General features: G+C 41.5%; 4 protein-coding genes across 5 annotated transcripts; 1 reads left to right on the forward strand and 3 right to left on the reverse strand.

Annotated features, from left to right (window-relative positions):
- Positions 1 to 125: 125 nt before the first annotated feature.
- On the reverse strand, positions 126 to 2389 carry LOC306711167 (R-spondin-3-like). Of its 2 annotated transcripts, none has more exons than XM_079179974.1 (5): positions 1998 to 2389; positions 1412 to 1603; positions 1135 to 1275; positions 855 to 1001; positions 126 to 455 (listed from the first exon to the last, which is right to left on the reverse strand). In XM_079179974.1, exons 1-5 carry the CDS (start codon positions 2065 to 2067, stop codon positions 271 to 273), a joined length of 735 nt encoding a protein of 244 aa, XP_079036100.1. In that variant the 5' UTR covers positions 2068 to 2389; the 3' UTR covers positions 126 to 270. The 2 variants fall into 2 exon arrangements, with proteins under 2 accessions (XP_079036100.1, XP_079036101.1); XM_079179975.1 differs by having other exon boundaries at positions 312 to 753.
- A 2265-nt stretch (positions 2390 to 4654) lies between these two features.
- cenpw (centromere protein W) lies at positions 4655 to 6981 on the reverse strand. The gene is made up of 3 exons (XM_079180205.1): positions 6838 to 6981; positions 6601 to 6714; positions 4655 to 5389 (listed from the first exon to the last, which is right to left on the reverse strand). The coding sequence occupies exons 1-3, from the start codon at positions 6922 to 6924 to the stop codon at positions 5363 to 5365; spliced, it is 228 nt and encodes a 75-aa protein (XP_079036331.1). The 5' UTR covers positions 6925 to 6981; the 3' UTR covers positions 4655 to 5362.
- Positions 6982 to 7312: 331 nt separating this feature from the next.
- hddc2 (HD domain containing 2) lies at positions 7313 to 9078 on the forward strand (the record flags this gene model as incomplete). The annotated part of the gene is made up of 6 exons (XM_079180726.1): positions 7313 to 7391; positions 7840 to 7961; positions 8148 to 8250; positions 8383 to 8451; positions 8560 to 8698; positions 8921 to 9078. Exons 1-6 carry the CDS (start codon positions 7317 to 7319, stop codon positions 9076 to 9078), a joined length of 666 nt encoding a protein of 221 aa, XP_079036852.1. The 5' UTR covers positions 7313 to 7316.
- Positions 9013 to 23931, reverse strand: tpd52l1 (tpd52 like 1). Its single transcript, XM_079180586.1, has 11 exons — positions 23825 to 23931; positions 21652 to 21750; positions 20190 to 20396; positions 18745 to 18765; positions 17300 to 17415; positions 17056 to 17204; positions 15555 to 15656; positions 14573 to 14605; positions 13208 to 13246; positions 12762 to 12822; positions 9013 to 11974 (listed from the first exon to the last, which is right to left on the reverse strand). Exons 1-11 carry the CDS (start codon positions 23841 to 23843, stop codon positions 11852 to 11854), a joined length of 969 nt encoding a protein of 322 aa, XP_079036712.1. The 5' UTR covers positions 23844 to 23931; the 3' UTR covers positions 9013 to 11851.
- Positions 23932 to 24138: the final 207 nt, after the last annotated feature.

Below are 24138 nucleotides of genomic sequence, written 5' to 3' on the forward strand. Positions count from 1 at the left end.
AATTTCTGATTCAGCTGAAGTCCACATAAGCTCAAGCGATGCAGCGAAGGTGTTGAATTTATAAGTATACACAATAATGGTATAAAAGAACATCAGATCCATCTGGTTTATTAATTTATTGTTGGATTGCATAGAAAAAACCTTTTAGATTAATACATCTTTGCAATTTACCTTAGTTTAAACAGCCAATGTAAAATGTGCAATAACAAGTTGAATATCTCTGCAATATAAACAAACTAGTCTATAATCCGCTCTCTCACTTATAACAACCTACTCTGGTCTCTTTTTGATGACACACTTCCTGCTCTCTGACACTTGTGGGCAGGCGTCCCCGTGGACACTCGGAGACCTCAGAACTTGTCGGTCACGTGTCTCCTGTCCCCTCCTGGAGGCCTGCGTGCTCCTTTTGCGAACACATGGACCCCAATCTGTCCATCCCCCAACCTCACAGTGCACTATGAGGAGAGAGATGATGATGATGATGACAAAGGTAGCGTGAGATTAAAACTTAAGACCTTGTGCGTTCCAATACCAATACTACCATACTTTATAGTATGCCAGAAAAAATATTTAGTATGTCAAGTGAAGTAAGCAAAAAACACCAGGATGTCCTACTGCATCCGGTCGCTTTTCTGTCTATTCTGACCCACAAACCTCTGCACAGCGGATATATGAGCAAGAGGGTTAAACTTCAAATATGTCCCGATTGAATACGCAACAGTACGCACTTTGTAGGGGAAGCTGCAGTATGAACTAAAAGTAAAAAAAAGAAAAAGTATATGATTTGGAACGCATTCAGTGTATTCGACTTCTTAATCGTGCGGAAACAGTGGGTGAAAGTGCATTTCTCTAACCTTGGGGGATGCATTGCATAAGCTGCACGTCGGGTTCAAATCCCGTCGGGCAGGTGAGTTGGCACTGACCGTGCAGAAGGTAGAGGTCTGCTCTACACCTCACACACACGGTGCTCCTCACACACATCTCACAGTCTATAGAGCACTCTGAGACAGAGGGACACAAACGTCTGTTCTGTAGATCCCACGACATCATGGAGCTTATTGCATGCACAAAGACACACAAACACACACATTGTACACACAGCCTGCATGAGAAACATGCTGGACGGTGCCTCACCTGTGCATTCTCGCAGCACTGTGTTCGCCGTCAGCCCATCTGGACAGCTGTTCTCACATTTGCCCCGGAACAGGAAGTGACCGGGGTGGCAATGTGTGCAGAAGTTTTCACTGAAACAGGAAGAGCAGTCGTCCTTGCACCCTGCAGGCCAGTGGAAATTAACTTGTGGTCAGCGTAGAGTGACCAGTGTGGTGTGTTTTATTCTCTCAACACTGCCACAAAATAAGTCACAAAAACACCTTTTCTATCATGCCTACATGTGCCCATTGGTACCTACTTGCGCAGGTGCTGATGTGTGGAGAGCGCATGCCGTAGTGACCCCGGGGACACGAGGACACACAGGTGCCCCTCTGCCGCATCCCGTCCAGCTCCAAGTGGAAGAAGAGGCGAGGTTTGCAGGACAGACAGCCATTCGGGGCAGAGCATGTCGCACAACCTGCCGGACAGAGTCTGCTCACGGAGGAACTACCTGTGGATAACGGAGTACCAGATATGATAGGACTACAAAAAAAAAGTTTTATAGTCTCCCTGTGCTTGTGCAAATGAAACAAAACCAAAAAAAAACAAGCGTGCTCAATTTACGCTATGAAACTTTACAGGCGACGGGGTTTTATGAGAGCCGGGGCCGATACACAGAGCCAAGCTTTTTAAAATCATAGTGTGCAAGTGGGTGAAAGCCATGGAAATATATGACCCCATTTTCCCCTGAAAGCTGAAAGAACACATTTATTGTCTCCATATGGAGTGTCTGTCTACTATTTACTTTCTCCCACTGGAAAAGGAGGAAAGATAAGACACATTTCATGGGCGCCATGTCTAACAACAGTATTAAGAGAGGTGGGAAGGTACGCATGAATACTTACGTCTTGTGCCATCCAGGCCTTTTGTGAGATTCATGAAGTGCAGAAACCAAATTAACCACGGCATCCGCATTTTCCTCCACCTTTCAGTACGGCATCGATCCAGTCAGCGAAATCCCACGGTGTACATTTAAAAAAAAGGTATCCATAAAGATTCATTCAAATGGACCCATGCAGAGACTCCCGTCTGGGCGGGAGAGCGGTCGAGCGCAGAGCTCGGCAAAATGTTTTCTTGAAGAAGAAGAAGAATCCCGCGTACATTCCATGAGATCACTCACACCGGCAGAATGCCATGCAGAGAGCAAACCGAAGAGAAAAACCATCAAATGATCTAATGTCTGATTGGGTAAGCTGCTACGGGCTCGTCTTTGCTGTTTCTCACACGCTCACACACACACACATACACACACATACACATATACACACACACACACACACACACACACACACTCACTCCCTACCTCCTCTCCCGTATTACCCGTCCTTCACGACCCTCCTCCTGATGCTCTATCACATCAAACAGGGTCTCTCTTCACAGAAATGGAATAATACTGTAATGTCTACACAATTTATCCTCACGTGTCAAATACTCTAAACGTATTCGCTGAGCAAACCTCACAGTCCTGTGTCTTTTAAAAACACGTGGAGACAATAAACTATTCTTGAACGTCACTCATGATACTCATAAAGACATCAAGTGTCTTTTAAACCAATAAATGATTATTTGAGCAGTTTGATAGGATTTGTATCTACATTATGTCGTCAAATGACACTTTTTCTTTTTGTGCCACACGCACAACTTGCCAAAGTGTCACGAACCATAAATCTTGACCACAGTAGCGCAGAGCTTGTTTACGACACATCAAATACACAAACCCACTCTTTCACTCTCCTCTTTAAATCGAACACTCTCCCGCTCAGCCTAATGGAAAATAGGGCGAGTGTGTGTGTGTGTGTGACCAAGACAACAAAATATCTCCTCATGTGGTTCCATTTACCAATAAAGCTATGAGTATGCTGTTGTTTTTGTCATCACACGATTAGTCTTTCCCACACAGGCGGGATGAAGTCACAATGATGGGTTAGAAATAAAGTCATACTGCCATCATCAATTGCCCACGCTTTTTATATTCAGTTCAACTTAAGCCATGCTTGAGCACCATGCTTTTCAATGAAGACTGGGTTCAGGGAGTGAATACCACAAATAAGAGATTGATTTGACTACCTCCCAATGAAAACATAAAACATGAGGGCTGGAGGTGTCAGAGAGAATCTGTGATTCCCACCAAAGCGCTGGAAGGCGATAAAAGCCGCGGGCTCTGGGGGATTTGTTGTTTGGCGTCCCGGTGTGTATTATCACATGTTTTGGGAACTCGGTGGTTCTCAAAACAGATTTGAACTCCCCCGAGTTCCCCCCTTCTTGGAATTGGTTTCCCGTTGCAATTCGGGATTCTTTGCTTTAGTCCATAATCCTTTTCAGAGCCCGTCAAATCTCATGAAGTCAAATAATTTGAGTTTGCAGCTTTTGCTCATTTCTAAACGTTTTGTCAAAGAGTGTTGTAAGAGCGAATTGATTCTTTGCCTCCGCGGGGCAAAGACATGAACAGAAACAATGACAGACTTTGAAACCATGTGCTCCTTATTAGGAAAGGCACAGCAAGTTATCATAATAACATGCCGTGCTTTCTTTGGGCTTGTCTGGAGACATGTCAAAAGAGAAATCATCAGGAGCTTTGCAGGGAGATTCTTTTTACAATGGAGTTGATTTATCATCTGAGAGACGGCGCTGATGGTTACGCTGCCAGACGGAGGAGCTGGACAGGGGCTACGCTGGCTGGGCTTAAATTGTCAACAGGTGCTCAGACACAGAGACACAGCGGACAGGCAAGACAGAGCTACTTTTCGATTTTAATAGAGGAAGAAGGGTGTGAGCCTCTGGGTGTGCAGCCAGAGCAACACCATCCATCAATCTCCATGCACTACATCATAAGATTAGATTCTCCAACAGGAGAAGGTGAAGAAGTTTAACGTCCTAAAACTGCTGGAAACTGAGGAGGAATTATGAATTGTATGCGTTGTGTTAGAGCGCTCTGTCGTGAGAATATAAGAATCACGGAGAGAACAGCACGACAGGTGCAGTAACAAACACAGTAACAACCTCCTCAACCTGACGTGGAACATAAACACGACACGGGACACGGCTATGCTCACCGGGGAGCCAGATCAGATTCTTGAAGAAAATAACCGTTTGGAGGCCAAGGAATGTCTCAACTGCCGAGAGGAATAAAGGGAAACGGGCAAATGATGAAGATGGAGGACAGCGAGCAAAAAGGAGGGCGTGAATAATAGAGTTAAAACATATGGACATGTGTATCTATATATACCTGTATCATGTTCACGTGATCTAAAATTCAAATGATGGACTGAAGTTGTTGAGTTTTTGTATTAAATCTACTGTTTTTATTCTGGCCAAGGCTCTAAAAGGACATCTTGAACCTATGATGAAAGACTGCACTGTACTACAAACCAAAAACAGATTTCCACCACCTGCTATCAAGGTTCTGATAAGCAGAAGAAGAAAAAAACACAACAACACATACAATCTTTTTCAATAAAAAACCCAAAGACATTACGATCTGGCTATTCAACGACGTAAATTTGACTTTTTCACCACACACACACACACACACACACACCTAAGAAGGCAAAAAAAACCATGCAGGGATCAGGTGTGAGCAGGACAGCATCACGCAGATGATCTATGTAGCGTGAAGAAGTGAGGTATTTGGGGGGGGCTGAGCCCCATGCTCACTGAAGAAGCTGTGAGGCATGCAGCTTAAAACTTTTACCGTGACGGATGACGAGAGGCTGAAGAGATCTGGAAGTAGTAACGTATTCGAGCTGTCCACAACTTTGAGATCAAAGCTTAATACGCTTGGCACATTTGTTTTGCGATTGCTTTTACAAAACGTCTTTGTTGTATTTTTTGACACTTTTAATGAGTCGGTTGACCCAATGGAAGCAGGTTACATCCATTAAAAGTTGTTGTTTTAGCCACTGATTGTTATACGTATCTGACAACATTAAAGGATCCTACAGAGAAATTTTGTGATATAACATTAACGTTATATTATAGTTTATTACACGAGCAAGCTGTTATGTTGAGCATTTTAAAGTTTAGTAACTATAAGTCATTATAAGATCCACAAGAATTTAATAAAGAACAAAAAACTCTCATGACAGGATATCAGATACACAAAGGATAGAATAAAAAAACACATACAATGTACATTTCAGAAGAAAACATATTATATATCATAAGAAATTGCGGCTGTCGTAAATGACGACGATGACGTACTTCGCCGTCTTCACCCCCGTGATTTTTTCAGCATTTTCTATAATGAAAAAAACAAAACTCTTTTAGTCCATTTCTTGTTCAAAATGGAGAAATCAAAAAGTGTCCAAGAAATAAAATAACTATTAGTAAGAAGCACTTGTACATCTCATCAATTATTGTCAACGTCAGTTCTAGATAATATAATTATTATAAGCACTTACAAGAATGCAGAAAAGTGTGTTTCAGTCCTGTAAAGTTTGGTTGTATTAAATCAAATTCAAATGGACTCAATGTAAAATCATTTTGTTTTGACATGTGAATAAGAAGTAGGTTTAAGTGACATGAGAAAAAGGGATCTAAACTAAAGAATCTAAGAATATCTCTGACTGAGAAGCGATTGATAAACTGCATATTAAAAAGAAAAGGTATTGTTTTATTAATCCCTTTAGAGGAAATTATTATTTTTTCACTCTGTTATTTCACACACACACACACAGTTGTTGTGGAGGGATGTTAAGAGTTAATGGGGCTGTATGGTCAGCCTTGAGCAGTAAGCAGTTTGATGCCTTACTCAAGGGCACCATGGCAGTGCCCAGGTGGTGAATTGGCACCTCTCCAGCTACTAGTCCACACTCACACTGTCATAGTCTCTATGGTCTGAGCTGCTGCTGCCCAAAAAACTAAACTAAAAGCACTATAAATCAACTGTAAAACTAAATATACACATGATGTAGACTGCTTCTGGTGCCTGATAGTCATTAAGATATGGGCCATTTCCAAAAGATTAGACATGCGTTTCCTTTTATGCAGACCATGACAATAAAACAGCTTCAACAAAACATATAAAGTATTTAAAAACCTGTGAGTAGCTTTGTAAATACGTTTGATTTCACATAACAATATTGGGCCATCATATCCTTGTGGACTGAAACAAGCACGACAATATAAGATTCCCCAGTTTACATCGATAGAAACCCTCGTGCAACGTTCATTATTGTTTAGCATGTGCAGACAAAACGATTAATCGGGTAAATAACTGCCAGATTAATCGATAGTGAAAATAATAGTAGCAGCTAACCATGAAGCATTCAAACCTGTAATACAGACATAGATAAGACGCAGATTGCAGTCTGTGTATAAATAACTGACAGTTTGCTAATGTGTGGCCATTTCAGACTATATTGTAGAGAAGTGTAATGTTGAATGGACTCTGAGAGAAATCTAAATACAGGTAAGACGTGTAACGTTAGCTTAGTGCTTTGAACTCACCTTGGATATTGCTTTGAGATGATGAGCTCTGATAGTTGCAGATTTTTCTTCAAAAGCTTTGGACTTCGCCTCCTCGGCCAGGCTGTTCAGAAACAGCAGCGTCAGGAGTTCAATCTGAGATAATTAGAAGAGATTAGCTCGTTTATTCATCAGCTGCTGTGTCAGTTATGCTAGTTAGCGTTAGCCACAAACAAAGCTAATGCACATTAACGTTAGACTTAACGGCTACGTACTCACCATTGCCTCTGACGTCGGCCCCACATTTATGTTACTCTTTGATTTCGTTTTGATAATATACTTCAACTTAGATGCCTTCTTCAGCATGTTGGCAAATGTTCCGCTAAAGTTCACGCCAACAAAAAGGTTTGTTTACGTCTTCAAATCTCCCGCTCCTCTTACTTCCGGTAAACACTGATTCTTCTTCGTGGCCATGTACGTTGTCAGTTGTCATTAGCGCCACCTACAGTTATGAAGTAATGGGTTTTAAGTGCTATGTTCAAAGTGAGGACAAAATAACATCAAGTCAAATAGTTATTCAATGAATGGCAAACATGCAATCACCTAAATAGAAAAACAGCTCTAAACTCACAGAGCATATAAGTGTAGTACCTCTATCTCTATCTTATCTGTGCTACCATCTAGCGGCGGCTTTACGCAACTACATCAGCAAAACACCGTCAGACTTCTACTGTCTGTATCCGGGTCAGCCAGCAGTAATGGCGGCCACCATGGAGACAACAGCCGGCATGAGCAATATGCTGCAATTCATGAAACTTATCGGACAGCTCAAAGTAAGACGCCCAAACTCTGACCACTGCTCTGTTGATCTGGTCCCTGGCCAATAAACGAACAACAAATTGCCTCAAGTGTATTGACGCTCAATCTGTAGCTTGTAAATTGTTTTGCTGGAGCTGCGAGACAGTGCTTTTTGTCCCAAAGTGCAGCTCATCTATTCTCTCCCTGCCCACACATACTACTACCATCATATTACAACTCGAGAGTTGTAGAAAACAAAGCATAAGCAATCTTATCTGTGTCCTTTTGTCCAATCAACAGCTAAAACAAATATTATCACAAAAGACTACAAAAACAGGAAACATTCACCTTCCAGGACCTGCAGCCAGTGGAGTTTTGTTTAAAACCTCTTAAATGATAAAAATGTGCAGTCAAACAGCATTTGTTGTGAAGTCTTTGCTGTGCCACTGATAACTTGTGGGTTGTGGTTGTTGTTACCTGCAGAGGGTCCCACGGACTGGATGGGTGTACAGGAACGTACAGAAACCAGAGAGTGTATCGGACCACATGTACCGCATGGCCATGATGTCTCTGACCATCACAGACCCCACAGTGAACAAGGACAGGTACTTCATTCGCACATTTTGCACCCAGACCTTCTTCCAATCCATTGGGATGAACGGAGCTCTTTAATATCATTTAAAAAGCATAAATACTCATCAAATCATGTTGCTTATGTGGCCTAGTATGGTGTTGCAAAAAATGGTTCACAAAATACCTGAATACTAACTTCTATCATGCTCATACTTTAGATGCATAAAGCTGGCTCTGGTTCATGACATGGCAGAGTGCATTGTGGGAGATATTGCTCCATCGGACAACATCAGTAAAGCTGAGAAACACAGGCGAGAAGAGGCAAGTGACCACATGATCTAAACACAATAGAGTCCGTTCAGGGGAACTTTTGAAGTAAACGATGATGGTTTGTATAAAATGAACCCGTCGCTGTTTGGCTTTTTTCATTCCTCCGCCTCACCTCTCTCTCAGGAAGCGATGAGACGTCTATCAGCTCTTCTGCCGGAGGGACTCAAACAGGAGATGTATGGGCTCTGGGAGGTACGTTGCGTTTGTAGCTCACGAATGACCATTTAAACGTAGCTAACAGGAGGCTGTCACGTCCCTTATGATTGTATTATACCAGAATGTGGTGTTTTCTTTCTGCAGGAATATGAAACTCAGAGCAGTCAGGAGGCCAGGTTGGTGAAAGAGTTTGACCTCCTGGAGATGATCCTGCAGGCTCACGAGTATGAGGAGCTGGAGGGAACGCCGGGAAGACTGCAGGAGTTCTTTGACTCCACCAACGGCAAGTCGTCTTCTCCTTTTCACATCTGTTTCTCTCTTCTCCACTGGATCTCATCACTTAAGTGTCTCACGTTGTGGCACATCGCCTTTCTTTTCTTTTTCTCTGTGTCATTTGTTCAATGTTTACGTACATATATGCATTTAACGGGTTGTCTTTTGTAGTAATTTAAACCAATTATGACATGAAGTGCAGACTTTTTATGAATTGAATTCTCTCTCTCAGGCCGTTTCCACCACCCAGACGTGCTCCGGCTCCTCAGCTCTCTGAATGAAGAGAGAGGAAGTCACATGACTAAAACGGATGAAACAAAGAAATCTGGCAGCTCGAACACGGACGGCGCTTCATCTTCACAGACTCGTACGACGCCGCACGCCTCGTGACTGTAACGCACACAAACACCTCCGTAGTGGAGTAGTAACACAGACTGCGTGTACGAGGATGAACAAACACGCCACGGGATCGGTGGAAAAAAGTTTTTGGGAGTTTCGGCTGCCTTCTACATCTCCTCATCTTTAGGCATTCGCTACAGATCAACCGAGGATGATGGCGCGTGGATATCTTCCACGTGCACGCAGCTGTTTTGGCCCTTTAGTTTTATCCAGACGGTCCTGGAAGGTACAGCATCATCATATTATAAATACAATCTGACAACAAGTACCACTGAGAAAACTGCCAGATAACATACAAATGCATCAACCGGTCAAAATGTAATGAAATTATCTTAAAAATGTATTCAAACTCATATCAATGCCCAGATGTAATGTAGAGCGAAACACCAATATTTCTTTACATCAACAGGTTTTATTGTATGTTTCCAGTTCATGGACAAGTACATTTTTTATTACATTTTGACATGTTATATATGTATACTCTCTGCCAGATGTTACATGATACAGTTATCCTTTATAAAATGTGCTGAAGCATCATTTCTGAGCCTGTCTTACTGAACAGTATTCAGAATGTTAGTAACAGCAGACTCAGGAATTCTGTGTTTCTGATGAATAAGAAGGCCGTGCTCACATGACAGCATTTGTTAATTAGTTGCATAGAACTTTATTATTACATTTATTACTGTGTTTTTTTCGACAGTTTCAGTCAACGTTGTCAGTGTTTATTGTAAAAAATCAGTCATCCGTGATATTTGGTTTGAATGATCTTTAATAAATCGATCCGTCATATAAAATGTTTAATGGTGTGTAATTAATCACATGAATACAGATTGATGCATTACGTCTTTGGGTTTTAGAGTTTTAGTAAAAACATTTGTAAAAAGCTCTTGAAGCTGGAGTTTAGTTCAGTTTGATTTCAAACCAACACAAATACACAACAGGTCAGATATATACTGTAGTTAATTCTCCAATTACACAACATGCAGACCTCCGTTATTTGGTAACAGGTCAGACCGGACAACCTTTTCTTCCGGCACAAGATCCGTCAGTGCTCGAATGCTTCAACATGATTTTTATTAAACACATTTCTTCTCATCGTAACTTCTTAAACCACAGCAAAGAAAAAAAGATCTTATAACATGAAAGACACAAGCAGGAACACGGAAAAGTTTATATATTGAAAACAGAACGACTCAAAGAAAAACAGGATGTTTTTTACTCAAACATTTAATTTGACTTTGTGTTTTGTGGCACCAACCTTTTCATAACATAAGCAGTAAAACATGATTTATTTCAGCATTAATCAGATTATTTCTGCACCAAGAAGAGTTGAAAATCAGATCTGTGCTTCTGAAGCAACATCAAGCAGCAGTATGACGTCATATTCATATTTCACTGTGTATTAGTTACATAGACAACAGACTTTCACGTTATCTGGACCATCTTAGGGTTAAAATGTCGTCTTTTACACCTGCTAAGAATCCAGCACTGATGTGAGCTACAGCAGTTCAAAACATGAACATCAGCAGTTTATACTGCAGATGTTTGGAGAAAACTGTTTTTATTTCCAGCATTAGACTCAATTGTCAGAAGTGATTAATCCGATGTTGCACGACGTCACATCTTTCTAGTCAGCGTCAGTGTTTCACGTCTTTCTATAGACTAGTTAGTCTTATATGGTGTGAATGCACAGACTCATTAAACATGCCATAATAAGTATGACTCAGCATTCAAACAGGGCCCGGCGCCAACTGTTAGCAGCCGAAAATGTGTCAGCTGTGATAAAAAAAATAATGTAAAAGTAGTATGACTGGCTCTATTTGCAAAGTCTGCCCACAAAATATTTTTTTTAGGTGCCATAACAAAATTGTAAGATCATCTGTCTTAGTGTAAGATCATTTATACGGGTTTACAAATACACCCAGGACTTCTGGGTGGATCACATCAATATGGGTTTAATATATATTTTATTTTATGTTTTAGTACAAAGTATTTGAAAATGTAACATAGTTGATTTTTATACAATAACATAAAAGTGTAGTTTTTGGTATGAAGTTATATAGAGTTTGGATTCTAGCTGGATTGGCTGTCAACTCAAATTTCCACATCAAATGAAGGAATCAATAAACTCTCATTTTGAGTCTGAAGAACTCCAGCTTTCATTTTGACAGGTTTCGAAACCGTGAGATGAAGAAATACAGGCCAGAATTACAGGGTTTTAGTTCTGGAGCTGACATGGAATCTGCTCTTCCTCATTTGTTTTTAACTCATTTTTTTTTAACCCCCGCCCCCCCACCTGATCAGCGTTTCTGGTTTAACATCTGAAGGGCAGGTGTCATTTGTTAAACCCACCACACTGAAAAGAAGTCCATCACCAAGATCAAGCCGCTCTGATCTCTTGGTAAAACTCAAAGTGATCAACGGATTCAGTTTAGTTACATGTGGAATAATCGGAGAGGCTCACTATGTTTATTAGCGTGTGCTTCTGACGTTAGCTGTCTCAAAGTAAAAGTAGACAGCTGCCGCTTTAGAATATTTACGTTACATTTTCGGTCCAAACAAGAAATTGCATCAATTTTCTATCAGTCTTAAGCATTCGAGGTTGCAGGAAAATTCCATCCAAGTGTTAGGAGACTTAATAAGCGGACGCGAGATTGTTTGCAAAAGCATCTCGTTGCGTTAACACGATCAAACAAAAGTATTCTGTAACAATTGAGTCAGAGCATTGAGCACATGTGTGACACGAGTTCCTGGTTGAAAGGCTCTAACACGGCCTCTCGGAGCTGTCCGTCAAGTTGTTGGTGGGCGTGTCCTGAGAGCTGGCATGTGCTGCGGAGGAGAGGACTTCCTCAAAGCTGCCTCCCGTCTCCGTGCCGCCGACCTTTGTCTGTGGAAAACGCATCAACATGAAATGTGCCGTCATCACTGAAGAGCTCCTTTCTCCCCCTTTTGCTCAGACTTTTTCAAAGACTTCCACATTCACACAACGCCAGAGAGCACGAGAGGGGTGTTTCATTTCAACATATAAGCGGAAATGTTAAGTTTCAGGAACTAATTCAAACAGCTTTTGTTTTAACATCGAGCGCTACAGCCTGCATGTGTTCAAAAAAGGGCCCCGTTACCCTTAATATGATATTAAAAGTCAGAAACGTTAAGAGGCAAGTTTCCCAGCAATTTAGCATTTTGCTCAGTGATAAAATAAACCATAGAGCAGATGGTGGTCTTTACAGTGGCTGCTGCAGAGACTGTATCAGGATCAGTGTGAATATAAATAACCAGCAGGCTCACTGCAGGAGTCAGGAGCGTAAGCTAATTACAGTGTTCAGTCCTCTCTGCTTCACCGACGTTTCAGAACGTTCAGAGGCAGCGACGTGACCCGTTTCCCCCTGTGTGGCTTCCACATCTTACTGCTGCAGATCGGAACAAAGCCGAGCTTATATGCTCTTAATTAGGGACTGACAATATTTCTGTCGGCAGCACGAGCAAATAGTCACTTATATAACAAGCAATTACAGCATACAGACACTGGATATAGAAATGTGGACAAGAAGCTTTCATAATACACTACAAGACATTTTTAATGCCTTGAAATAGGTTGAAATGTTGTGTTTTTGTTCCATCATAATCTTAGTAATGCTTAATAATGCTCTCTCACACTCACAAACAGCGCTTACCTTGAGAGTGGACACTGTAGTCTCGACTTTTTCCTCAAAAGACTTGAAGCTGGGAGAGTTTCTGTAAAGAAAGAAAAGACATTCTACTTTATTATTATTGAACCACAACACAAAACGATATGCTGAGCTGTTTCGATAGTTCATAACCTGTTTGTTTGTGCTATAACAGTAAGTATTTACAGTGATGTCATGTTAAAACGTCTGGTATTCTATTTTTTCAGGTTATCTTATCACTAAATAAATGTTAACGGAAGGCACAATTCCCTCCTGAGGTATATATCGCACTAACGAGAGTGGATCGGACGGACAACACAAAAACACAACTCCTGACACACGGAGCAGCACTGGACCAGGTGTTTGAACAATATGAAGAATACAAAGATCAGAAGAAAGACTGACTCTCACACACACACACACACACAAAAGCAAGCAAGCAGAGTGGTTACCTCATGGTGGGCATGCTCATAGAGTGTCTGATAGAGTAGCTGTCCCCAGAGAGAGCGTGGTGAGAGAGGAGTTAATGATTAGCACAGGTCACACACACACACACACACACACACACACACACACACACACACACACACACACACACACACACACACACACACACACACACACACACACACACACACACACACACACACACACACCAGGAGAAATCATTGTTTTTATGCGTTTCTTTTGACATTGTGCTCATTAGACAGTCGCCGGGCCAATTAGAGGAGGAAATGGAGAGAAAAAGGTAAAGCTGATCAATATATCGGAGGAGAATTAGAGTAACAGCTCAGACCAAAAGGATATTACATCTATGGTATGATATCATGAAGGGATGCAACTTAAAATTGCCCAAAAAAAAAAAGAAAAACGGTATGGTTTTACATGCCTGTATTGGCTTCGTTATAGCACCTAAATACAACTGGGAGAGTTCATGACCACTTGTTCACATGATTCTTTGAGTGTCGGAGACCAAAGTCAATGAGATCTGATTCTGACATGAGAAAAGCAACTGACTGAGTGCTGCGGTCCGACATGGCAGCAGCATTTCCTCAACTAAGAGATGTTTGGAGTCCCCACTCCTCACAGTCATCAGTGAGTCGAGACTCCTTAGTGAGGAACAACTAATGTGACACAATCAGCTGTGGGATTCTTACCCGATAGAGCTGGACCTTGGGAAGCATGGAGGAAGATGGAAAAACGATCTCTTTTACAGATACTTTGACAGGCCTCGTGTACGTCACAGTCACACTCTTTCACTTGGGCGGAACATTTATGTTATTAATACAAACAATGAAAAGGTAAACTACCAACTCGTATCTGTTAGGGGAAGTAAACTGGCAGCCAGTGAACAACATGAATGTGAGGAACTAGATTGTACAACACTATATACTTTATCTCACTTGTACACAGGTGTGCTGAGAAAATGACATTGTTCTATTAAAGATAAACATTGTAACCACACAAAAACACAGCAATCCTATCCACACTCAGAGGAAGACCCTGAATGGAATAATGATCACAAAACAGTTTTGTACACAAACCAAACATCTATGTGATCACACAGACACACAGCAGATGTAAGAATAAAGAGTTAGAATTAACATTGGTGGCACGGAAACACAATCTGATATTTAACTGCACAAGAACAGACAGACAGACAGCATGATAGCCTGCATCCCTTGAGAATTAAAGGTGGAAAAATGACTTGCAAGAACACACATCAAACACACACACACTGCAAAAAATAAAAATACAAACATGCTTACTGTGTGTGCACACAAACCCAAACCTATGAATAAACCACAGGGACATACCTCCGAGGCAACAGAAACTCTAGACCAACCATGCTGGAATAATCAAAGATAAAACATTGTTTCCTTTCTGTACTTTATACTCCAAAAACACAATAAGCTGCAGTGTACACAAAAGTGACAATAAGCCCATTTGTCTTTAAAGTATTGCCACTGTCAACACGTTACAGGAGATATAATAGTTTTACAACTTTTTTCTGTTATGTTGTTTTTATAAATAAACGGATTTTGTCAAAGTAATATCAACATTTCTGGACTTGCTTTCTAGCTTTAAAATCCAAACCGTCTTTTTGCTGAAACGAATCAACGACTTTTACTGTATGTTGTCATGCGGCTGTCCCTCCAATCATCTTATCTTACGCATCCTAAGGCACATACATGAAGTCACACAGGCCCACATTCTCTAGCTGTTTCTTGTCATCATACACAGTGCCGTATTTATCGCACACAGAACAATGCAGGCTTGTGTTGTGTTGACTTTCCAGTGTCTCAAACAGAGCAGCACCGAGTGACAGAGAGGCAAAGAGAAGGGACAAGAAAACGAAAGTGACCGAGGAGGACAGACTTTGCCTCTGGCCCTTCAGCTCCCACAGAAAGCAGCTTAAAGTGGGTTTACATAATCTCAATCCCCCCTGAGCAGGATAGAGCAAAGAGTCAAAACTCAGAGACGGCAATGGATAGCACAAATATAAAACATGTGACTCAGATAAAAGTGGGAACGCATCAGTGTTGAATGGATAGGCTGGGGTTATGATGCTGTTTGGTGTTACGTAAATGTGTTTATGACAGGGGAAATACAACCATGGCTGCAAAAAGACACATTTCCTGCCTCAAGGAGACAATGTGACGACGTGTCCAGCAGAGTGCAACTGTCAACAGAGCCACCGGATTCAGTGGGTTGACTTGTGTCCACACTGTTTGCATGATAATCCTAAGACTAAGTCAACACAGATAATGTTCTGTAAAAATAGACATCATTGTGTACCTCATGTCCCCAAACTTCCTGGTGATGGCGCTGCCCAGTGTGTTGAAGGCAGCTGAGGTTTTCTGTCCTGCTGTGGACAGCGTCTCTGATGTCTTCTTATAGCTGAGACAAAAAGAAGACGCATTTAAAATATGTCATTATTATTTCCTAAACACAGTATTCATACAAATGTATACAGATGCAAATATGACAGGCACAAACACGTAAACACAGAATCATATAATAATAATCTTCAGAAGAGGTGGAAATCACTAGAGGCCCCACGATTCGATATTCTAACAATACTTAAGTCAAGATAGAATATTATCACGATACTTAAGTCATGATACAATATAATCACGATACTTAAGTCGCGATACAATATAATCACGATACTTAAGTCATGATACAATATAATCCTGATACTTAAGTCACGATACAATATTATCACGATACTTAAGTCTCGATACTTGCGTTACGATTCAATAATATCAAAATACTTAAATCACAATACAATATAATCACGATTGTTAAGACGCAATACTTAAGTCTCGATATGATATTACCAGGATACTTAAGTCAGTCAAGCAGACAGACAACCTTTTCCCCAAAAAGCTAAAATATTTCCTCTTGACATACTGCTTCACACGTACAGCACACACCGACATTGAGCTGCCTGACAAAGCCACCTCCCTAGACTTACTGATCAGCAACACTTATTGATCTTGCTTTTAAAAATTACAATCTGGTTTATTCTGACAGTATAAATTTGAGCTGTATTATTGTATTTTCCTGTGTTTTAACGTTTGGTAGTGTTGACCGTTTATATTTGCATCATGGATCGCAACTTCCACACACCCGTGTTACCCAGCTTCTCTAGGATCTTACACTCCTGTGGCCTTACTGGTTCATTATAGATGAGGACGTCAACTGTGTGTGTAAAGTGATCTTCAGGTTGAAGTGTAACTGGATAAGTCTCCTCTCCTCTGGAGACTATCCCCTTGCTCCTCTCTGTCTCTTGGTGTCTGGATGAGAGCGTATAGCTGATAGTCGAACGAGGAAATTAGGTTATTTCTCTGCACACTAAAATAAACTAACTCTTCAAACAAGTCCGATCCTGATTTGGGGGAACACGACAGATGTTTTTTCCCTGCTGATAATACAGTTAAAAATCATTGTGATATGTTAACTGTGTCAGCAATAGCCTTTAGCATTGTGTAGCATGTGTATTTAATCAGGTTTATGATATCTGTTACAGTGAGTGCAACATATTGTGCAGATAAGAGCGGAGGATTATGTCTTTAGAATTAGGTTTGTGATATCTGTTAGAAAACAGAACTACCTACTCTTTGTATTGTGTGTCCTGTAAAGGGCATCTTTGTTGACAGCAAACAGAAAAGCCATTTAGTCATGTGCTGCAGAAACAGACACACACTTTCTCCCCTTCACTTTAACTCAATTAAACCTGCAAACCGTTTCTTTTATCGGTCAGCTGTGAAAAACAAAACGCACATTAACTTACGCTGTGGTGGTCTGCACGTCGTGCCAGCCTCTACTTAAGTTGTTTCTGAGCTCGTTCAGCGAAGACATGCCCAGTTTCTGTTTGAGCTCCGCGTGCTGCTTCTCTTTGGACGTCAAAACCTGCTTCAGCGTACTGATCTCCTCCTCCAGCTGGACGTACACAAAAAGAGAAAAAGGCGCTGCTTAACGGTCTTCACACGATCCAACACCTCTTGTTCTTTCCGAGCGTGCACGTGGGAACATACTTTAGCCAACTCTTGTTGAATCTCCTCTCTCTCCTCCTCCGTCAAGCTGGAGTTTAAGTGGACTTCTGACGCCATATCTTCATCGGCCTCTCTCAGTGGCTCAGAGTCCAATAAACCTGAATGAAATATACGCAAACACACACACACACACACACACACACACACACACACACACACACACACACACGGTGGGATGTTAATTAAAACCTCTCTGTGAACTGTAAAACAGTGAAGGAGACACACAAACAGAAAAGGATCTGTGAATGAAATTAATTAATTTAAGTACAGTAACAAATCAGCATCTGCTCCTGGAATCAAAAGCATCGATTTGTCATTAATATTGCAAGTTATTGTCCATATAGATGCACATATGGTTAGTTGCAGTGGACAAAGCGTCTGCCAAATGGATGTAATGTAATTCTTATTTGTGTCAATGACAAGTTTAACTAACTTGCACTTTAACTTATATGTGAAAGACAAAATGCTTGTTCTTCTAAAATGTATTCGCCCTTTTTCCAATTTTGTTGTTTTGACTGTGTGCTGCTAACTGACGGCCTCGATGTCCGAGTCCACGTGTCTGTCTGTCTGTCTCTATGTCTGACTGCGCCTCTGACAGTTATGTAATCTGTGGCGGCAGACTGTAGAGCTTTAATCTGGATTAACTGAGGTGGATTATCGTGCTGCCGGACACTACAGACTGCCACACACACACACACACACACACACACACAAACACAAACAAACAAGATGCTATTTCTGGGGACAGATTGACTTTAAAAATTGCAATCTTGGATTTTAGCGGAACCAAAATTGAACCGATTATGAAACAGTCGTTAGAAGATATTCTCTCTTTCTGCCTTTCACAGAAACACATTTTTCTACTCCTTTCACGCTGCACTTCTGGAAACAGCACTGTGTCAAATACACACAATTCTCCACACACTCTGTAGATGCTGATCCACAACTAAACCACTGCATGCACTTCCAAGAAACAATAACATACATTTCAAATGTGTTTATGTATGAAACTTTGTGTCCATGCCGAGCAAGGAAGCTGTTTGCTGACTCTCTTATGACGCAGCAGAAATACATTGAACCAAACGACATTCATTTTCAGAAGAGTGATTTCTTTCCCCCTTCATAACTTGCGATATTCTGCGTACCTGATTGAATGATGTCAAAAGCGAGAGATTTTCACAAACTGTTTGAGTCTGATTAGCAACATTCTTTTGAAGGTAAATCAAGACAGACGGGTACCGCGCAGCACCAGGCCGGCGTCCAGCAGCGGGACGACCACGTCACTTTACACACGACCCAAGAAATGCAGATACATGCAGGTAATTACATCACTTATGTTCGTAGTGGACATGTGAACGTTCTGCATGTAAAGTGTATCTAGAAAACACCGGGTTTTTTTTTTACAGAATGGAAAATAATGACTGTACCTGCTGTGAGGCGTCCTCTCTCTTGATGTGGCAGCATTATAAGACAGGTGAGGACAGTGTAAGGTTAGTGAAGACGGACAAACACTGACAATAGTTACAATAACACAATTCTGCTAAAAAAAAAAAAGGTACTTGAAAATCTAAGCGGCTCAATACGAATTGCAGCAAACACATTTACATTTCATACAAGTGTAGCACTACACACCAGAACAAGGCCTTTCTATAGTAAGGAGCTATTTCTGCATACAGTCACGCCACTCAGCAGGAGCAGGACAATCAGATGTTTAACCCCCTGTGGGTAAGACGGAAGCTTTTCATGTCTGTTAGTGCATCGAGTGTTAAGATCTGAGTCTTTATTCATGTTCACGTGGCCATGAGAAGACCATAAACATGCCAGGAAGAGCACTTATTTAAATACTTTCTATCAGTTCAGTATTAACTGGAGGCAGGCAATTGCAATGAAACGTTAACTGTTGATGCTGAGAAAGCACGTTTGCTATTACAGATCAGAACCGGCTGTGTGTGTGTGTGTGTTATGTGAGTTTCTATCAAGTGTCTGAAAGATGTAAATAGTGTTTGTAAGAGCCACATGTAGTATAGTTTGTCACTAAGGAAAACAAAAAGGCACGGTGTGTAAGCTGCTTCTTTTACCATCAACGCCAACAGTTTGGATAGTGATAGATGTTGGTTAAGAAAGACCGTCCCTGTCATTTGATACACTGCTGTAGCGTCGCCATTTGTCAGGAATGTGAGGAATGCTGAAACAAGTTAATGATCCCAGTCACGGTTCACTGCATGACATCGGTTAAAGCTCAGATCCTAAGCTGAGCGGATCGATGAGACGTTTCAGGTCATGGTAGACAACATTTTAAAGCAATGTGGAAGAGGCAACTTTGCCGAAAGCTGCTAACTGATTATCTTTTTGGGCACGTAGGCCTATTTTACCACTAAATGTACCATCTACAGTACATTACTTCAAAACATGCTCATGTAGATCACAGATAAACACCTTTTGAAGTTGCTAATCATGTTCTATGACATACAATGCCAGGATTTTAGAAGGTCATGAGTTTCCTCACACACACAAGCTTTCATTATTTGGGTTTGTTGATTTTTTATTTTTTTAGTTTACAGTTAACGTGCTCTGTATTTTTGTTTGATTTAGGCCCAACATGATCAATGTCAGTTTAAAGCCGGATCCGCGCACTGTCAAGACTTACATCATATTTTCATATTATTGGTTGGCCTGAGAGTAGTCAATATAAGACAAGCAGTACCCGAATATGCCTATAATATCCCCCAAATGAATATATATATAGCCAAAAGGTTACAGAAGCAGCTACAGCTCTATTGTGACTTCAGGTTCCCACGAGGTCAGTTGTGGTGAGCAGTGATTGGGAGATTTTCTAATCTACAGGCTCTAGCTCTAGGCTATCCCTCTTCACCTGTGCTGTCCAGCTGCATATCCCAAGTGGTGGACATGGCCCAGTTGTCAGAGTGGGACATTGATGTCTCACCCCACTGATCGTCCCCTGATGGGGAAGTTTTACTCCACTCAGTCGGGTTTCCCCCATTTGGGGCCAAGTTGTCGCCATATGAGCGTCTTTTAACCGATTCCTCGCCAGAGGGGGAAAACACGGCCTGTTTCAAACCTGAGCAAAGTTACAGTTGAACAAGAGTTTCAGTAGACAAAACAGGAAGCGCTTGATTCATCTTATTGTGCAAGTGATGACTCGCCTTTCAATGGAGTTTTACTTAATTGACAAAAAAATACAGGAAGTTCCCTCTGGTGAGCGAGTTTTAAAAGAGAAGTCTCAGCTCCTGGAAAAGTAATCAATGATTTATTTGTTACCGAGATGCCAATTCTATTTAATGTGGCACTAAACATCTTATGTCATTAGAGCTTTGCTTGCATACACTCTGTGTCTTCATCGTGCCCATCGTGCATTATACTAGCCCTCTGACGGCAAACTGGGCAACAGCTGAGGGGCCCCAACAGCACATTTGATTGAATTTGCACCACTGAAGTCCAATAACTAAGACTAGTCCTCCTGCAGTATTAGCTAATGTTGTGTTTTTCTTATAGAGGGATGCCGTGTCAAAATCTCATCTTAAAAGTGTCAGATTGTTTCACTTGCCACACTTATATCTGTTATTCATCTGATAATGTAAGCAAGCTGATTTATGTTCAGATGTATTATAGTGCATCCTACATGGAAAGTCCTACTTGAATAGTTCAATGATGTGCCATTAAAGGGGCATCAATTATCAGGCTGTATTAAGATTCACTGTTATATTTGGGTCAAGGACAGCCCTGACCTGAATATAAATGATCATATTATATAAATTATGTTTTTGAGTCAAGCAAAAAGGCCAACGCCTCTCTCTTCTCTCCTGTTTTGAAAATGTCTCCTTAGGCTCTGGGAGATTTTAATGAAAATCTTTCACAATCTTCTAGCTTTTTATAGACACAATGATTAATAAGCAGTTTATTAAAAAAAAATAAAAAATCATTAGTTGCAGCCCTGCTTTAGAGAAAGTCTCACTTAGACCCTGCGTTAAGTCACTTCTGAAGGTCAATTTGTCTGAAATTGAAAACCTCAAGTTAGCGGAATGGCATTTCCTCCATTTAAAATGATTAATTAAGACCACACTCACTCACTCTCCTGACTATTAGCGGTTATATTAACACTGAATCACATGAGGAAGAAAACTGCTGCTGCACTGATATTTAAATAAAAGAATCTGTCAAACACTTCTTCCAACATCCCAGTCAGAGATCGTCAGCCGTCCCTTCCTGTGATGTGACCTGTGTGCAGCAGCAGCAGCATCCGTACCCACCTTGTGACTCAGCGTGGATCTATCTTATTATTTATTTATTTTGTATCCGGGAGAGACGAGTCTTACCCTGCTCTCCCTCGTGTTTGGCCGAGTTAACCCATTCCTCTCCGGGACCCACGCTGCCCCAGTCCACCACTGCTCCACTCAGAACACCAGAGTACAACTCTGCAGCAGAGCAAGGCAGCAGGGCGAGAGGAGACAAGAAAACTGGTTATACACACATGCACAAACACAGACAAACACACACACACACACACGTGTTTCTCCAGTGTCCGTCCCGGCCCTGTCAGTAACTCGATAACAGTGATGTCTGTTACAAGCAGCTTATCAGAGTCGGCATTGGCACAGGAACAGGAAGTGTTGACCCTTTGTGGTCTGTTGGAGCCGTTTTAAAACAGGATTTTCCCGATTCATGCCACGGAGCAAACCTAAGCCCCTGCAGAGATAACAATGGCACCTTTTGTAACAATTAACCAAGAATACACAAAAAAAGGTTATTGAGCAATCCAAGTTCCCTGTTTGCTGATGAAATCTCATTACACCATACTCCGGCACTGCAGGAGGAACAGACCAGCCGTAAAGCCAGAGACGATGGTTTCCTTCTGGTTAAACTTCTCCATTTATGCTGCTAAACCACGCTTTCAAGGGAGAAAAGGGTCACAGATGTCAGTGTGAAACATCAGCACGAGAGGTGGCGTACAGTATCAGTCAAGTATCACCTTTGCATTGCATTAGTTTCAGCGGATCAAAGCAGGTGAATATCACTCGGATAACATAGCACTCATTAGACCAGTGTGATATATTTCATGGGCTATCTGGCTTTACTGTAAAGTCAATGAAAAGTATCTATAGTCTCTATTCTCTGTTTCCACCCCCCCCCCCCCCCCCCCCCCCCCCCCCCCCCCTCCCCCTCTCTCTCTCTCCTTCTGTCTGGGGTGAAATACCTTTGGTCACAAGACTCCCATTTGGCCCGCTGGTCATGTGGCTATGCTAAATCAGAGGCCTGGGGATGGTCATATGGCTGCAAAATCAATTGAAGTCGGCCTTCAACATGACCAACAACAAAAATACTTTACATACTGTAAATAAACCTTGTTCAGTCCATGTTTCAGATCTTAAATACTCCTGTAAAACACTTAATCGTGGTTTTTAAGAGGCCATATTACCATTATAAATTCACATCAAGATTCACAGAGTTCACATTTATCAGGTTTAATGGAAAAGTTAAAGCTTTTTGCCCCGCTGCAGCCTCTAACTCTCCACACAAAGTCCTGCTGACTCCCAGTTAGCCATATGTACGCAATAAGACCAAATGCAATTAGCTACCCGCGTAAACAAACACCACCTTTATCCCAGTGAGAACTCCCCATCCCTCAGTGAAACATTAGCTGACTGAAAGAGCAACAAACTGTTGCATGCACGGTCGACTGTGAGTGTACATTAAGAGTTGTGGGGGAAAAAAGATTATTCCAGTGAATTTGCAACAGCACCCGTCACTGTCGGCACTAAAACAGCACAAATATTACACGCTGTATTAATGCCACTCGTGATAGAACAACATCATGAAAGGGTTACATGTCCTTCAAAGCCAGATAAGGCCAAAGGACGTGGTTGGCACATGTACACACCTCTCACATTGCTCAGTATTTGCATTGTGCAAAGCAAGTGAAGATGCAGGAGTGGATCATAGCACAATGTTATGGATGTCGGGGATCAGGAGAACATAGCTGATCTCCAAATGACACAGGAATACCTGAAACTCGTGCATTTGAATACCAGGTAGACTCTAACACAGGAAACAGGACTGAACTCTTGAATAAACATTAACACACACAGAACACCAGCTAAAAGTGTCTGAAGCTTCATGTCTGGATATGCATTTGTTTGTATAATTTAATAAAAGGTATAATTATGTGCTTCCTGAAGCAGCTTTGCATCCGAAATGTCTTCGGGAAGAGCAGCATGATGAATGGCACGTTTGTATGTGGACGTTGTAGAAACATTGTAATGAAGAAATGATAAAACGATACATGCGAGTTTAAATATTAGACTATAATTTAAGCGCACGTGCAGAATCAAGTTAACACTCCAATTATCTTTGACAATTCCCAGTATTTTTTACTTATAGTTACTATTTCTTCTTCCACTCCTGCAACCTAAAAACGGTGACGTGTGCGGCTTCATTATCAGATCAAAATAAAGAGTTGTCTTCAACATGAACACCGACACCGACTCTCACCTTGTTGTCTGGTCTCCATGAGCGCGAGAGCCGGGGTGAACTTCCCAAAAAAAACCTCCTGAGACGAGACGAGACACGGCAGCACGCGCAGCACAAGGCCGATAGCGGCTCCGGGTCGGCGTGTGTATCCTCGGGTTCCTTTGGGTGTCACGCGCTGGGCCAGTTTCTCATTAAGGCGGAGCTTGGAACACGAGCCAATGGGCCTCGCGCTTTCGTAATTTGCATAATTCACTGGTAACTGGACATATTCTTTGACAGGAAAAAGAGTATTTGCTTTTGTTTGTTTTTGTGAGTAGAAGTAGCAAAACATCAGT

The sequence above is a fragment of the Pholis gunnellus genome, assembly GCF_910591455.1.
Source record: "Pholis gunnellus genome assembly, chromosome: 19".
NCBI classification, from domain to species: Eukaryota; Metazoa; Chordata; class Actinopteri; order Perciformes; family Pholidae; genus Pholis; species Pholis gunnellus.

Coding starts and splice junctions, on each gene's coding strand:
- LOC306711167 (XM_079179974.1), bottom strand. CDS start 2,067: ATGCGGATGCCGTGGTTAATTTGGTTTCTGCACTTCATGAATCTCACA. Junction 1,002..1,134: donor AGTGCTGCGAGAATGCACAG/GTGAGGCACCGT, acceptor CCTCTGTCTCAG/AGTGCTCTATAGACTGTGAG. Junction 456..854: donor TATGCAATGCATCCCCCAAG/GTTAGAGAAATG, acceptor CTCTCCTCATAG/TGCACTGTGAGGTTGGGGGA.
- cenpw (XM_079180205.1), bottom strand. CDS start 6,924: ATGCTGAAGAAGGCATCTAAGTTGAAGTATATTATCAAAACGAAATCA. Junction 6,715..6,837: donor GGCCGACGTCAGAGGCAATG/GTGAGTACGTAG, acceptor TAATTATCTCAG/ATTGAACTCCTGACGCTGCT. Junction 5,390..6,600: donor ATCTCAAAGCAATATCCAAG/GTGAGTTCAAAG, acceptor TTTTCATTATAG/AAAATGCTGAAAAAATCACG.
- tpd52l1 (XM_079180586.1), bottom strand. Junction 13,247..14,572: donor GAGTTTCTGTTGCCTCGGAG/GTATGTCCCTGT, acceptor CTCTGGGGACAG/CTACTCTATCAGACACTCTA. Junction 11,975..12,761: donor CTACAGTGTCCACTCTCAAG/GTAAGCGCTGTT, acceptor CGTTTTCCACAG/ACAAAGGTCGGCGGCACGGA.